This window comes from Orycteropus afer, unplaced genomic scaffold (genome assembly GCF_000298275.1).
Source record: "Orycteropus afer afer isolate SDZICR_OR568_19922 unplaced genomic scaffold, OryAfe1.0 scaffold00009, whole genome shotgun sequence".
Taxonomy (NCBI): Eukaryota; Metazoa; Chordata; class Mammalia; order Tubulidentata; family Orycteropodidae; genus Orycteropus; species Orycteropus afer.
The window spans coordinates 7,998,107-8,014,485 of NW_006921596.1; the positions used below are offsets into that span (position 1 = coordinate 7,998,107).

A 16,379-nucleotide genomic window follows, 5' to 3' on the forward strand; every position below is an offset into this window, starting at 1 on the left:
AACCACTGTGCTACCCAGGGGCTCCTTATTGACATCACCCAAAAAGACAAACCCAACCCACTGCCGTCAAGTTGATTCTGACTCATAGTGACCCTAGAGGTCAGAGTAGAACTGCCCCACAGGGTTTCTCAGGCTGCAAATCTTTACAGAAGCAGACTGCCTTGTCCTTCTCCCACAGAGTGGCTGGTGGGTTTGAACCATTGACCTTTTGGTTAGCAGCCCAGTGCTTTAACCAGAGCTCCTTTATTGACAATTAACCTACCAAACCCACTGCCGTCAGTCGGACCCGACTCATAGTGACTCCTCCTTGGGTTTCCATCACTACGGAAGTAGATTACCCGATCTTCCTTCCAAGGAGTAGCTGGTGGGTTTGAACCTCCAGCCTTCTGGTCAGCAGTCAAATGCCTTAGGCACTATGCCACCTCTGTATTACAGGATTTTAGCAGCATCCCTGGCCACTCCCCACTAGATGTTTCCAGTCACTGCCAAATGTGGGGGAGGAGAGGTGGGAGGAATGCAAAATTGCCCCCAGTTGAGAAGCACTGATCGAGCACTCACAGCTCTGGTGAATACAAAAACAGCCCTTTGGCTTTCAAGTTGAAGCACACTGAATCATCCTTTGCTACTGTTTCCTAATTGCAGCTACCCTCCTAAGAAATCTCATCATGGAGGTCTGAAAAAGGAATGAAAAAAAATCACTGCAGACAAGACCAATCGTTTGGTAGAGAAGCCAAATATTATGCTTAGTGAGAGCCTCCCTCTTATAACAATTCCACAAGTCCACCTCATCCTCTCCATCTAGCCCGGAAGAAGCTGCCATAGTGTAGTCTGGACCAATAGGCTACACGCCATAAGCTGAGAAGCTCACCTTAGGTTCATCTGTGTGATAAAAATACAAGAACATTTTTAATGATGGCATCCTACATTTTGCTCCAAGCAATTCTGTGTCTCTAATTTGGTTCTCTTCATTTCCATATCACTCCTGAGATCAAAGAGTTTAGCCGGGAGGGTTTCCTTTAATTTTGGAATAAGATAGACCTCTTCACATTGGATCCACCCAGCTAAGGGCAGGGAGTCCTCTCCTAGAGGTGTCCAGAATGCTGAGAGATTTAAGAAAGCTTAGCCTTAAGAAGTTTTTGGTGTGGGCCAGAGGTTTCCCTTGTACTCTGGGGTCACCCAGGTTGAATTAGCCTTCAGTACTCTTGATTTTAGAAACCTTAAAGAAGTCCCCATGCTTGGTCATTGTCCACCTGACATGCTCAGTATAGAAAAGGAGTGTGTGTGTGTGTGTGTGTGCACACGTGCACACATGCACACGCCTAAAAAGCCAAACCACAGCAGCTTGGAAGAGCTGCCAACTTGGACAGCTCTGGTCTTTATGCTTCTCTTAAACCAACTGTCCAGCTCCCTGTCCCCCTTTCTCCAGACAAGCCAAACAGGAACAGCCTGGCTTTTAATGTTCAGTTGAGACATTTTTTCTTACAGAGACTTTTCCCTGAAAATAACATCTCACACTATTTTCTAATTGTTCCAAGTCTGCTCCCGTCTCTCACCCCTCCATCTCCCAAAATCTAGTAAAGAAAGCAGGCAGCTTTATCATCAGCCTGTGTTCCAGATGTGAAAACTGAGGCACTGTAGCACCGGGGGCAGCCCCATACCCTCTCTTGCCTGAACGGAGACGCACACTCCAGCCCCCAGGCTCCTGGCTATGGAGCCCTGAGCCCCTGGTTCACCCAGCAGCCAGGCCCAGCTTTCTTCTGCAAACCCTCACAGACTCTGACCTAGGGATGGATTCCAGCTGTTTCCTCAAGTAACAGAGGAGCAATTGCCTAGCCCAAGCACCAGGAATCATTTGGGTTGCTCTGACCACCCAAGAGTCAAAGCAGCCAAGAAATGTAGTAGATTTCCTGGGGCTCCTTCTAGGGCTCTGAGCCTCCACCTCTCCCAAAACAGATAGTCAGAATGAGACAATGGTGCCACCTGGTGGCTGCCTGTATTTTTGAGCACGTAAAAAATTGAGCTAAAATGACCTTGGTGAAAGGTAGAATCCGTCAGTATTTTTTTTCAAAGTGCAAGAGGCCCAGATCATCAGCATATTCATTGTAGGTTGAGGAAACTGAAGCCAAAGGCAATTCTTGCCTGTTTTTCTCAGCCTGTTGAGCTCATGCTGCTGTTAGTGGGTTTCATAGATTGGACCAGAACTGAGGTGTCCTGACCCCTAAAGGGGGGATTATGAATTCCACCTCCACGCGGACTCCACCCAAAGGCACACTGGAAGAAAGGCATATGATCTGTTTCCAAAATGCACAGCCTTGAAAACCCTGTGGAGCACAGTTCTAACTAATCTGCAATATGTGGGCTTGCCATGAGTTGGAATTTACTCCCCTGCAATGGGTTTAGTTTTTTTTGGTTTATGAAAACTCTTACTGGAAGAACTCAGATCCACATTGTCAGATATCAGTTATCTCCCTCTAGATCCCCAAACCCCTCAGGACAGCCTTCTTGACTACAGGTTGTCTCCAGGATTGGAAATTCAGTGTGCAGAACTGTGCACCTTGGCTGGGTGAGAGTTTATTCCCAGTCACCTCATTGGGGGAGGAGGGGCAAAGAAATCCAACCTTTTCCTCCACTCTGGCCCACAGAGGAACTGGGAGCTCTGGTCCACACAAGCCCAGCCTGATGCTTCCTGGAGGTAAGCAGGCCCATTCAGAAGAAACTCCATTGGTCTCCACATGCAATATTCAGATGCTTGAAGACTATTCTGGAAGCAGAACTCTAGCCCTCAGCAAAGGCCAGCTGAGGCTCGGGACAGGGCCACAACAATAGGAAGACCTATTTTTCCTGAGTCTTTAAGAAGTTCCCCCTCATTCAGTCTGGCCCCTCCTGACTACCTGCCAGAAGATCCTAGAAACACTGGTTACAGTGTCGCCATGGTAATGGCATCTGTCCCCATCCCCAGCTTGACTTACCCTTGCAAGGCCATGAGACCTGCCTCCAGCTCCCAGACCAGGCCCTTGTTAAGTATCCTCCTGAGAGTGGCAGAATGAAGGGCACAGGTCTTCTGTTCGCCCCACTCCAGCAGACCTCTAATTGCAGGTCAGTCCCCTGGAATCTTGCCTTCGACAGGACAACCACACACACACACACACACACGCCCTACTGGGGAAGCGCTGTGGAGAGGGGTAGCACCAGATAGTGGAAAATATCTGGCTTTTCTCAGTGGTGGAGGGTCTTGGATTCCCATCAGGCATTCAGAACTCCTTGTATGGGACTGACACAGCAAAGACTATCCCCACCCTAAAAATTCTCAAGTTCTCTCAGGGCTAGCCCTTTCCTCAGCACCATTCATGTTGCCAAGCAGCTTCCTGCCTTAATCTCAAAGTCCAGGCCTACGGCCCCTTTCCCCTGGGGAAAGGTGCCAGGGGCATCCAAGGGTCCGCCATGCCCTGTCACCCCCTGCCAAGGGGCCCCTGGTCTCAGGCCTGCCTAGCCCTTGCTAGAGGAGGGGTAGAGTCTCTGGCTCTCCATTTGCCCACCATCAGTGGCCAAGAGCTGGAGGAGGTTTGCCTCATGTCCATTCCACAGGCAGGGGTCAATTTCTATTGGAGAATCTACTCTCTGGTAGAAGAAAGGCCTTGTCCTCACTGAGCCCAAAGTGGCCATGAGCAGAGAAAGGTAGGCACAACTATGTGGGAGGCAGGATGGCTGGAAGAATCATGCATCCTTGCTCTTCCCCCTACCCTGTTCAGATTCTCAGATGAAAGAGGCAGTTAGGTAGGAGAGAGGACATTGTGAACATTCAGTGTCATGCCCACCCAGTGACCTCATGGATCATGTCAGTCTCAGTCACCTGTAACTGGTGGGTCACCAGGACAATGGTCTTCCCCCGCAGCATCTTCTTAATGCACTCTTCAAAGACATGCTTCCCCACATGGGCATCCACAGCCGACAGAGGGTCATCCAGCAGATAGATCTCATGGTTTGAGTAGACAGCACGGGCCAGGTTGATCCTCTGCCTCTGCCCCCCAGAGAGGTTGAGGCCCCGCTCCCCAATCTGTAGGTGAAGACAATGGACTGCCCACCATTAGGTCCCACACACCACCTGGCAGTTCTTAGAGAACAGAAGCTTCTCAGAAACAGGAGAAAGATATGCAGACCTGTCATCATCATCATGCTCAAGCTTTTTCATCCCTTACAGGGGTCCCTTGGCCACATTAGAAACTCTGGTAAGTGGAAGAACTCTACTTCTTCAGGAGGCCTGGTGAGCAGCACCAACTACAGGAAATCCCTTGTTCACACTGAGCAAGATGTACCTGCCCCATCATACCCCTTCATATGTGCATCCCATGAGTAGGAGCTAAATCTTGATCATTAACACCAAAGGGCATCATTTGAGCAGAAAGTTCTGGGGAAATGTTCAATTGAACAGGAAGGAGAAGAGGCTGAGAGCAGATGGAAAGATGCCTCTATATTTGCTCAACTGGTCAACTATCCTCCACTAGGCAACCGTAAGTTCTATGTAGACAGAAAGCATGTCAGTCTTGTTTCTCATTCTTCCCTCTCCAACTGAACCCAAAGGGAACATCCATTATATTCAACCTGGCATTAAGCTGGGCCCAGGGGCACGGCACTTGAAGCTGAACAAGAAAAGTCTCTTATTTACTGGGTGCACATTTTGTGGGGAAGTTTACACATATAATAATGGGACAAAGCACATAAGAAGTATAAATCAAGTACTTTGCAACAAATCACTTCAGACTGTAGGACTCAATAAAGTCTTCCTCAAGAAGGTGGATTTGGAGTTGGAACTTGAAGGGTGGTGACAATAGCAGGAGGAGAGGCAGAAGGGCTGGAAGGTGGGTGTAACTTTTGACTGGTAAGTAGAGGGTAGGTGATGGACAGAAGCAAAACCTGGAAGAATAGGTCTGGGCTGCAGTGGGAGAGGCCTTGAATGCCAGGCCAAGAAGGCTGAGGGCACTAGTGGAGAAAGACAATATTCTCTCAGCTGATGTTCCTTCAGAAAGTTCTAGTTTTCTGATCTCCTCTGGATCTGGGAAAAGGGTGGAAGACTGCAGAGGAAAGAACTGGGAAGGGGAGACAGGAGGATGGCAAGATGACACCCTTCATCACTTGAATGGCAGGTCCAACCCAGGCCTCTGAGGCAGCTCTTTAGACAAGCACCCCAGGGGGCAATGTTTACAGGTGACCTTTGCACTCCTGGGCTGAGCAGAGCCAGTGAGACAAGAAGAGGCATTTGAGATTCCAGCCACCATGCAGTAGCCCCAGGTACTGGTCTTTAGAGAACAAAGCTACCTCTCAAGTGAGGAAGCAGCTCTCATGGGGAACCTTTCCTGAGATGACCAGGCAGGTTGCCATGGCCCCAGGAAAAGGTCCCACTGAAACAAACATAAATGAGGGTCTGTGCCCATCCATTGTGATAGCCATCAAGTATAGACTCAGATGGAGAATTCAGAGTGGGCAGTACCCTAATTTTCTCCACGCTTCCTGAGCGCTTTCTGTTCTCTGGGGCAGTTGGATGTGAAGCAGAGGTCTGTTGAACCTCGGTCATGTGGACTTTGGCAATGGGCTGCCCTGCAGCAATAGTGGGAGCGAGCTCCCAATTCTGCTCACCTCTGTCAGGTCTCCATAAGGGAGGCTGCTCAGGTCTTTCTGGAGGCCACAGACACGGATTGTGTGCTGATACCTGTGGGCACAAATGTCTCAAGTGAGCACAGTGAGAAAGACCACACAATCACCACTTTATACCAACTGTAGGACTAGAGAACATAGTGGTAAGGACAAAGGCTTTGGAATCACAGCAATCTGGATTTGAATCCACATCTGGATGACAAGCACCCGTGTCTCCCTGGACCTCACTCTCCACTCCAAAAAATCAGGATAATAACTCTCACTGAGTTGTGAGAATTAAATGAGGAAATATATGGAAAGCCTTCAGCACAATGTCTGGTGCATTGCAAATTCTCCTTCAGTGGTGAAAAAAAAAAAAAACCTCACTGCCATCAAGTTGATTCTGACTCATAGTGACCCCCATTGGGTTTCTGAGGCTGTAAGTCTTTACAGAAGTAGATTGCCCCATCTTCCTTCTAAGGAACCAGCTGGTGAGTTTGAACTGCTGACCTTCTGGTTAGCAGCCAAATGCCTTACACACTATGCCACTAGAGCTCCTTCCAACGATGGTAATTATAATTATTACCTTTGACAATCTTCCAAAGACAAGACTCAGACCACTCAACACTTCTTCCTCACCATGCCACCCTCAGTCTTAAGCTGCCTCCCACCCTCCTCCTTCCTGTGACCCCAAGAGTCACAATTTGTACCTTCAGAGTAAAACCTTTGGTAGAGTTGCCACCTAGGAAGAGTGCAGGACCCACCCTTCAAGGCTGAATTAAAATGCCACCCCCTGCAGGGACACTTCTTCCCTGACTCCCCCAACCCCACCTTCTGGTGATCTCTGCTACCTCTAAACGGTCCCAGCATAGGCTCCCATCCCTTGGCCTATTCTTCCTTGGTATGTTGTCAATTTTGTGCATCTCTTACATCCCCTTCTAGCCTTGAGCACCTTGAGGGCAAAGGTACATTTGAGCTATCCCTGTGCCCCCCCCAGTGTGCCCTGTATTTTGCAGTTATTTGATAAAGAGTTGCTCTCCTATATCTTAATTGATTAGTAAAAAAAACTACCCCGTCCCTTCTACTCTGCTGCCATGAGAAGAGAAGGCATTCCAGGTGGGGGTTAGAGATTGTTGTTGGTTGGGTGCTGTGGTGTAGTAAATTACTTAGTGTGGCTTTTCTACCCATAAGTCTTTGTAAACTCCAAGGTGGGATTTGCTATGAGCAACTGAGGAGCTCCTGATTGCTAAAGTTGTCCACCTGGAGCATTTCTGTTGGGAGCGGCACAAAACAATGTTCTGGGAGGGTCCCACTCTCTCTCAGATGCTTAGAGTTCTGATGCTATGATTGGCTAGTTTAACCACCCTGCCAGGGTCAAAAGGAGGCCTCCTAGAGGCAGAACTCTCTCTGACTGCTGGTTGAGGAAGACGTGCTGCTGAAAGAGACACGCACTCCTGAGACACGCGTTGCTGGGAAAGAGATGCAAGAGACACGCATTGCTGAGTGAGACACTGAGGGACACGCACTGCTGGGAGAGAGACTGTGAGAGACTGTTGGCTGAGGGACGGTGGGCTGGGAGAGAGACTGAGCCTTCTTCCTGAACTTGAATTGTAGCCTGGTGCTTCCCTCATAAACCCCATAATCTGAGAGTTCTGTGTGGCCACTGCAGTGAATTATCAAACCCAGGAGAGAGGTGGTGGGTGCTTTTGGAAGAACGGTTGGTGAAAGAGCTGGAGGGAGGCAGCATGTCTGGCCTCATAGCAATAGCCCTTGGATTATTGATGGTGATTCTGTCTTCCTCTTGTGGGATTAGAGGAGGTCGGAACATGTGGCCTCCTTGCCGTTTTTGCAGGTGCCATGAAGTTGGATCCAACTCTCAGCAACCTTATGTATGACAGAATGAAATGTTGCTCAATCCTGGGTCATCCTCACAATTGTTGCTATATTTGAGCCCATTATTACAGACACTGAGTCAATGCATCTCACTGATGCATTGAAGTCAGTGCACCTCTCTGGGCCTTAGCCAGTGAGATGCATTGAAGTCAGTGCACCTCTCTGGGCCTTAGCCATTTCATCTGTACATCTCTCCTCTTTTCTGCTGACCCTCTACTTTACCAAGCATGATGTCCTTCTCCAGTGATTGGTCTCTCTTGAGGACATATCCAAAGTGAGTGAGACTAAGTTTGTCCACCCTTACTTCTATGGAGCATTCTAGCTGTATTTCCTTCAGGACAGATTTGTTCATTCTTCTGGTGGCACAGCCAAAGATAGGACAGGAAACGCCGAGCAGAGTAGTCTGGCCAGTGCCAAGGACTCCTGCATCCATCAACCTTTCCTGCCACACCTGAGCCTCCTGGTGACAAGATGTCAGAGCCATAGAAGAAGAGGAGAAGGAATAGACCTCTTTACTGCTGAGAACCCACATGCTGGCTGACACCGGCCAGCTAGGGCAGAGCTTGTGGGTTCAAATATTGAGGTGTGAAAGTCCAAACCAGATGTTGAGAATTGACAGCCAGATTCTTAAGACCAACTGCATTTTTCTTTACTTCAGCTTTGTGGTGCTTGGAGAGGTGGCCCAACTGTCAGGCAGCTTCACCAAGAACAAATGATGCTGATCTGGAGTTCAAGATGTACACCAAGATTTGGCTCTGCCATTTAATAGCTTTGACCTTGAGTAAGTCAATGCACCTCTCTGGCCCTTAGCCATTTCATCTGTACAATGGATAGCCTTAAACAGGGAGTTATGGGACTCAAATGAAAGAATGTACATGCAAGCCCACCAAACTTGGCAAAAAACCATTAGAAATGAATCCTACGTAATACTTTCCAGAAATTAACAGATAATGGACAAAAGTGTATCAAATAATTATGATTGGAATGTTGTTTTTATTTCATTAAATAATTTTGAGGACACTAAGGGCAATACGTCCTGCAGCCCTGATGTCAATTAATAATGTCAGGGTTAATGAATTGCATACCTGCTGCTCACGATTTCAAGCAGTTTGGCTACTCAGTCTAAAGCAAAAGTGTTGAGTTCCTTTTTCTCCATCAGACAACACATGTGTTGTTACAGAGAACCTCAGAACATATGCTACTTTGCACTGGGAATAAAGTGCCGATTCTACAGTGTGTGGTCATGGGTGTGCAGATGATGCCTCTTCTGAACTCCTGGGTCAGAGAGAGAAAAACCAACACCCATTTGGGTCTGATGAATGTTTAATTAGAACTCATTAGAGAAACTCACTTAGGCATCATTACCAATGGCAGCGGCATCTGTAGCACAGCGTACCAAGTACCAAAGTGCTCGTGCTTTCAAAGTTAATATTACCTTTGATGATCATACTTTTCTCCAAATAATATGTTTTCTCTCACATTTCCATGGAAGATCCATGCTTGCTGGGAAACGTAGGCCAAAGTTCCATTGACTGCCACAACTCCTTCCTGTAACTGCATCTGAAGCAACGATACCAGAGAATTTTCAGAAGCCAAACCTCACGGAGTTCTCCTTAGGTGTCTACTGTACCCTTACCACTAACTAATTATGAAGGTGCAAGAGGGTGACAAGATGTCATAATGCAAAGACCAAACATGCAAATTGAGGGTCTCAAAGTCAAACAAGGGGCCAGACAAGGAACCGTAAATGAGGACAGGGAACAGGGTGCTCTAGAAAAGGAGTGGTATTTCTTTGCAAACTGGAGAATTCTAGCCACAGGACGGCTGCTAACATACTTAGACCTTTGTGCCAACTAGAACAAGACGTCCCTCCGAGTGAATCAATCACAAGGCTCCCTTTCTTCCCAGTACATTGGCTGGATGCAAGCCCCTTAACTTTTCTCAGCCAGCCTTGACTTTGTTGCGCAGTTAGTGCCTTGCAAGGAAGCAAGATGTGGTCAGAGTTTCTCATTTTTTAAGAGGAGCTGAAAATCCAGCTTCAAGTGAAATTTTTTTCACTTTCAAAACACTGAGCAGTCCAATTGAAAATCATGTATGACCCATATGAAGATCCCTGGGTGGCACCAATGGTGTGCACTCAACTACTAACCTAAAGATTGGCGGTTTGAACCAACTCAGCAGCACCGTGGAATAAAGGCCTGGAGATCTGCTTTCATAAAGACTAAAGCCAAGAAAACCCTATGGGGCAGTTCTGCTCTGTAAAACGAGTTCACCAGCCATCAGAATCAACCAGACAACTACAGGTTTTGAGTTTATGACCCATATGATCCAGCAATTCTACCCAAAAGAATTAAAAGCAGAAATGAGAACAGATAACTCATATATCCATGTTCATTACAGCACTAGTCACAATAGCCAACAGATGAAATCAGCCTAAAAGTCCATCAACAGATGAATAGATCAAGAAAATGTGGTACAAAATGTCCATCAACAGATGCATAGATCAACAAAATGTGGTACAGACATACAATGGAGTATAACTCAGCCATAAAAAGTGAAATGCTGATACAGGCTGCAACATGGATGAACCTGGAAAACATCATGCTGAGTGAAATCAGTCAGTCACAAAAGAACAATATGAAATAAATTCCACTTATATGAAATAACTATAGTAGGCAAGTATATGGAGATCAAAGTTTATTAGTGGTTGCCAAGGGCAGGAAGAAGGGAGAGAGAAAGGAGGACTCAGTACTTAGAGGCACACTGAGCTTCAGTTCAGGATGACAGAAAAATTAAGGAATGGCGATAGCTGAACAACACGATGGACATATTTAACATCACTGAACTGTACATGTGAAGACTGTCACCACAAATGTTTTGTTACCTATATATTTATCACAATTCAAAAAATGCATGGATTCCAGTTTGTGACTCTGATAAATGAATTCATGTAAGATGGTCCCACACAGCGGGTATGTTATAGACAGTGGTAGACATTAGTGATGATGTAATATTAAAAGCTATCAAGAGGGGTCATGTGAGGCTGTCCATGGCTTTCAGAGCTGCTGCTCATTGGTCAGCAGCAGTGTGTCTGGGGGCAGGGAAGAAAGGCAATGAAGATGGTCAAGGGATGTGGTGCCCTTTCACCTCAGGAGCCACCCAAGGGACAGAGACTATTAGACTTGTGGAAGAGATTGTGATGGTAATAATAATAGTGAAAATATTAAAAATAGTTAAAATGTGCAGGGGACATGCCAGTTACTCTGAGAAGTACATATAATTATGATTGGCATGGGAGATTATCCAATTACTAACTATTGTCTCATTCAGTCCTCACCACAACCCTCTTCAACCTAATTTTGTAGATGAGGAAGCCAAGGCTCAGAGAGGTTAACTTACTTGTCCAAGGTTAAACAGTGAACATGGCTGAGACAGGTGGTGAGACTAGGCTGTCCAGAGCCCACTAGCTTAACCACCATGATACCCTGCCTCCCAGTGACAGTGACAGGCCAGATTGCACCCCTGTCCCATGGGAGACGGACTCTATTTTCTCTGCAGATCAAAAGGTAGACACTAAAAGAAGACAAGTTTTACTCCAGTATACTCTCCACCAAGGGAACTGGCTGTAAGATAATAAAGTTCTCATCCCTAGAGATATCTGATAAGAGATTAGACAATGTCTTATAGAGCATGCTACTGAGAAGATTCCTGTCATTACGTAGAGAATTGGGCTGGGTCGCTCTAACATGCCTGCCTACTCTAAGGTTATCATAGAGCCACACACTCAATTTCTCAGAAGCTCACCTGATTCAGCCCCCACATCCACCTTCAGGCAGGGAAGGCAGATGAGTCAACTGAAGCCAGTAGAAGTCACCCATATTGGAGCTCACAAGACACACCCACCATGTGACCTAGTGGGGCTCCCCTGAGTCTTGTGTCCCTTGTGTCTGCAGAGGCACCCCAACCTTTCCCTTTTATAGGCAAAGGCAATCCCAGGCAGCCAGCCTTCTTTTAGGAACAGCAGAGTGGGGAGGAAAAGGACTTAATAATTTTCTGGGAAAATTTCTCATTAATTTGGAATGCAAGGTAGAAACCATCATGACTTATAGGCCTATGCATATAGTATATGGTACGGCCTTTTGCCCAGGGTCACACAACTAGTAGTAGAGAAGGAACGAGAATCCAGGGTTCCTCCCTCTTCCCATCACAAGGGTGGCAGAGAAGTTGGGACACATTGCTGCCTTCAATACTATATTCATGCAGCCATTGCTCATTAAGGCAGACTTTACTGAGCTTCTGCTCTGGGCAGACACTGGGAGAGGTACTGAGATATGGAGATAAATGAGGTAAAAACACAACTAAAGTTATTGTGGGTCTCTGGCCCTTGGGTCCTACTTCAGCAAGCTGCCTTGCTGGACTCTCTAAATCAGGAAAGTCCTTGCTACGGGGGAAACCGTGGATTTGATGACCTGACTCTTCCTTTGACCAAGATGGAGTTCTAGGCAAGAAAGTAATCACCATTTAACACATATCCTGGGGAGGCAAACTCAAGAGTGTAAAAAGCTCCATCTCCATGTGGCTGAGGTTATGGAGCTGCGAGGCATATCATCCTCCTGGAAATCATCATCAACTATGTGTACTGTGTCCAGTGCAGCCAAGCCCATCTGTGTGTTCAAATGAGTGCCCCAAACGTGGTTGGAAGGGAATCATTTCATTGCCATGCTAATTGTTAGTCTTCGCAACATTCGGACTGGTACAATCAGTTAAGCATTTAGCTGCTAATCAAAATGCTGGAGGTTCACGTCCACTGAGATGCATCTTGGAAGAAAGGACTGATGATGTAATCCTAAAAACTCAGCTACAGAAACACCTTGTTGTTGTTGTTGTTGTTTGCCGTCGAGTCAGCCCCGACTCATAGCGACCCCTCCTTGGGTTTCCGAGGCAGTATCACTATGGAAGTAGGATTGCCCAACCTTCCTTCCGAGGAGTGGCTGGTGGGTTTGAACCGCCAGCCTTCTCGTGATCAGTCAAGTGCCTTAGGCACTATGCTACCAGAGCTCCTACAGAAACACCTACAGAGCATAATTCTCTGACACACACGGGGTCACCATGAGTCAGAATCACCTTGATAGCAACTGGTTGGGTTTGCTTGTTTTATTTATTAGGTTTTTCCATAGCACTCACCATAGAGCTTACCTGTCCTAGGAGAGCTGCAATGAGGGAGCTCTTTCCACTTCCAACATTTCCACATATTCCCAAGACTTTCCCCTGCCAGAGAAACAGAGGTAAGACACAGTCATTACTCCAGTTCCGCTCTGGTCAGGCCAAGTGGGGACCAAAGCGTCATTACTGGCTCTGTGAGGTGGCAGCTGCAGCCTCACAGCCCCCGCTGACACATACAGCCTGGGAGGATGCAGGAATGTTAGTCTTAATTAACTGCTTTTCCTTGCGCAGCATAGCAGAGCACCTGAGGGGCTTCTAGAAACCATGTACAAGCACTGATGCGAAACACAGCTTGTGCTGGACTGGGAGACACAGTCCTTGAATGTAGGGGTTGTCCTGTGCCTAGACTCCAGCAAAACAAATCTAATTGAAGGTAAAAGCCTGAACAACCCAGGGGAACACGGGCAGGCTTGAAGTATGGCTATTTTCTAGAAGTCATTCTTTGTGTGTGCCTCCACCATAATAACTGAATTGTAAATTACCAACCAAGTAAGCTACTCCAACCTATTGGGTTGTTAAATTACTCCACAGTTGCAGATTCCTTGTTTCAATCAACAAACTGTTATTAGAGCCTGCTATGTGCCAGGCATTGTTCTGGGCACCTGGATATAGTAATAAAAACAACAAACTAATGTCTGGGTTTGCCTTCACAGAGCTTACATTTAAGTTGGAACATACAGACAGTAAAAAAGATAAGTAAGTAAAATATAGAGTATGTCAGATGCATGCCATGGCAAAAATAAAGCAAGGAGGGAAGGAGGGAAGGGGACAGAGGAAATCTGGCTGCAAAGTTAGATGCCTTAGCTTGAGTGTTCCCAGAAGCAGACCCTTAAATAAGGAACTGAGTTATTGTTGTTACTGTTAGGTGCCCCTGAGTCAGCTCTGACTCATAGCTACCCTACGTACAATAGAACAAAACACTGCCTGGTCCTGTGCCAGCCTCACAGTCCTTGCTGTAACTGAGCCCATCATTGGAGCCATTGTGTCAATCCACCTCATGGAGGGCCTTCCCCTTTTCCACTGACACTCCACTTTATCGAGCATGATATCCTTCTCCAGGGAATGGTCTCTTCTGACAACAAGACCGAAGTAGGTAAGATGAAGTTTGGCCATTCTTGCTTCCAAGGAGCATTCCGGCTGCACTTCTTCCAGGACAGATTTGTAAGTTCTTCTGGCAGTCTGTGGTACTTTCAGTATTCTTTGCCAACACCACAACCCAAAATCATCAACTCTTCTTCGGTCTTCTGTATTCCTTGTCCAACTTTCACATGCATATGAGGTGATTAAAAATTCCATGGCTTGGGTTAGACACAACTTAGTCTTCAAAGAGACATCTTTGCTCTTCAGCACTTTAAAGAGTTTTTTTTGCAGCAGATTTGCCAGTCCAATATGACGTCTGATTTCTTGACTGCTGCTTCCACTTGTGTTGATTATGGAACCAAGTAATATGAAATCTTTGAAAACTTTAATCTTTTCTCTGTTTATCATGATGTTGCTTATTGGTCCAGTTGTGAGGTTTTCATTTTCTTTGTGCAGAGGTGTAATCCATATTGCAGACTGTAGTCATTAATCTTCATCAGTAAGTGCTTCAAGTCATCTTCACTTTCAGCAAGCAAGGTTGTGTCATCTGCATATTGCAGGTTGTTAATGAGTCTTCCTGCAATCCTGATGCCATGTTCTTCTTCATACAGTCCAGCTCCTCTGATTATTTGCTGAGCATACAGATTGAATAAGTATGGTGAAAGGACATAGCCCTGATGCACACACTCCCTAATTTTAAGCCATGCAATTGCCCTTTATTCTGTTCAAATGTCAGTCTCTTGGTCTATATACAGATTCCTCATGAGCACAATTAAATTTTCTAGAACTCCCATTCTTCTCAATGTTATCCATAATTTGCTATGATCCACACAGTAGAATGCTTTTGCATAGTCAATAAAACACAAGTAAATATCTTTTGGGATTCTTTGCATTCAGCCAAGATACACCTGACATCAGCAATGATGTCCCTCATTCCACATTTCATTCTAAATCTAGCTTGCATTTCTGGAAGTTTTCTGTCAATATACTGCTGCAACCGTTTTTGAATTATCTTCAGCAAACTTCTTGGTAGATAAGTAAGTGCCTCCAGTAGAGCATCCGTTTGTTGAAACATCTCAATAGGCATCCGTTTGTTGAAACATCTCAAACATCCTGGAGCCTTGTTTTTCTCTAATTCCTTCAGTGCAACTTTGACTTCTTACTGCAATACCGTTGGTTCCTGATCATATGCCACCTCCTGAAATAGATGAACTTCGACCAATTCTTTTTGGTACAGTGACTCTGTGTCTTCCTTCCATCTTCTTTTGATGTTTCCTACATCATTCAATATATTGCCCATAGAATCTTTCAATATTGCAACTTGAGGCTTGAATTTTTTTTCAGTTCTTTCAGCTTGAGAAATACTGAGTGTGTTTTTCCCTTTTGGTTTTCTAATTCCAGGTCTTTGCACATTTCATTATAATAATTGACTTTGTCTTCTCAAGCTGCTCTTTGAAATCTTCTGTTCAGCTCTCTTATCTAGTCATTTTTCCATTTGCTTTAGCTACTCTCCATTCAAGAGCAAGTTTCAGAGTCTCTTCTGACATCCACTTTGGTCTCTTCTTCCTTCCCTATCTTTTTAATGACCTCATCTTTGCTCTCTTCATGTATGCTATTGTTGATGTCATCCCACAATTCTTCTGTTTTTCAGTCATTGGTGTTCAATGCATCAAATCTATTTTTCAGATGGTCTCTAAATTCAGGTGGTATATAATCAAGGTCATATTTTAGTTCTTGTGAACTTGTTTTAATTGTCTTCAGCTTCAACTTGAACTTACATAGGAGCAGTTGATGATCTGTTCCACAGTCAGCTCCTGGCCTTGTTTTGGCTGAAGATATTGAACTTCTCCATCACCTCATTCCACAGATGTAGTCGATCTGATTCTTGAGTATTCCATTTGGTGAAGTCCTCGTGTGTAGCCATCATTTATGTTGTTGAAAAAAGGTATTTACAATGAATAAGTCATTGGTCTTGCAAAATTCTATCATGTGATCCCAGGCATTATTTCTATCACCAAAACCATATTTTCCAACTACAAGTGATTCTTTTTGTTTCCAACTTTTGCATTCCAATCACCAATAATAATCAATACATCTTGATTGCACATTTGGTCAACTTCAAACTGCAAAAGTTGGTAAATATCTTCCATTTCCTCTTCTTTGGCTTTGGTGGTTGGTATATAAATTTGAATAACAGCAGTATTAACTGGTCTTCCTTGTAACCAAACCAAACTCATTGCCATTGAGTTATTTCTGACTCCTAGCAACCCCTCCTTGGGTTTCCAAAGCTGTATCTCTATGGATACAGAGCAGTCAGCCCCAGGGTTACAGGTGAGGAGAGACAACGCAGGGACGCCAGAGTAGCAGGCCAGAAGAGCAGGAGAAAGGGTATAAAAGCCTTGAACCCGGACAGAAGAGCAGTCAGCCCCAGGGATACAGGTGAGGAGAGACAACTCAGGGATGCCCAAAGAAGCAGGCCAGAAGAGCAGGAGAAAGGGGATTAAAAGCCAGGAAGCCAGACAGAGGAACAGTCAGCCAGGTGGGGGTGATACAAG

The 16,379-nt window shown here is 45.7% G+C and overlaps 1 protein-coding gene across 1 annotated transcript in view; it reads right to left on the reverse strand.

Moving 5' to 3' along the window:
- ABCC12 (ATP binding cassette subfamily C member 12) overlaps positions 1-16,379 on the reverse strand; it is a 77,669-nt gene that overhangs the window by 33,145 nt on the left and 28,145 nt on the right. The window contains exons 10-13 of the mRNA XM_042781705.1: positions 12,718-12,789; positions 8,957-9,081; positions 5,632-5,704; positions 3,851-4,054 (exon numbers count right to left, since the gene is read on the reverse strand). Of these exons, the coding sequence (XP_042637639.1) occupies positions 3,851-4,054; positions 5,632-5,704; positions 8,957-9,081; positions 12,718-12,789 (474 nt within the window). The remainder of the gene's footprint in view (positions 1-3,850; positions 4,055-5,631; positions 5,705-8,956; positions 9,082-12,717; positions 12,790-16,379) is intronic.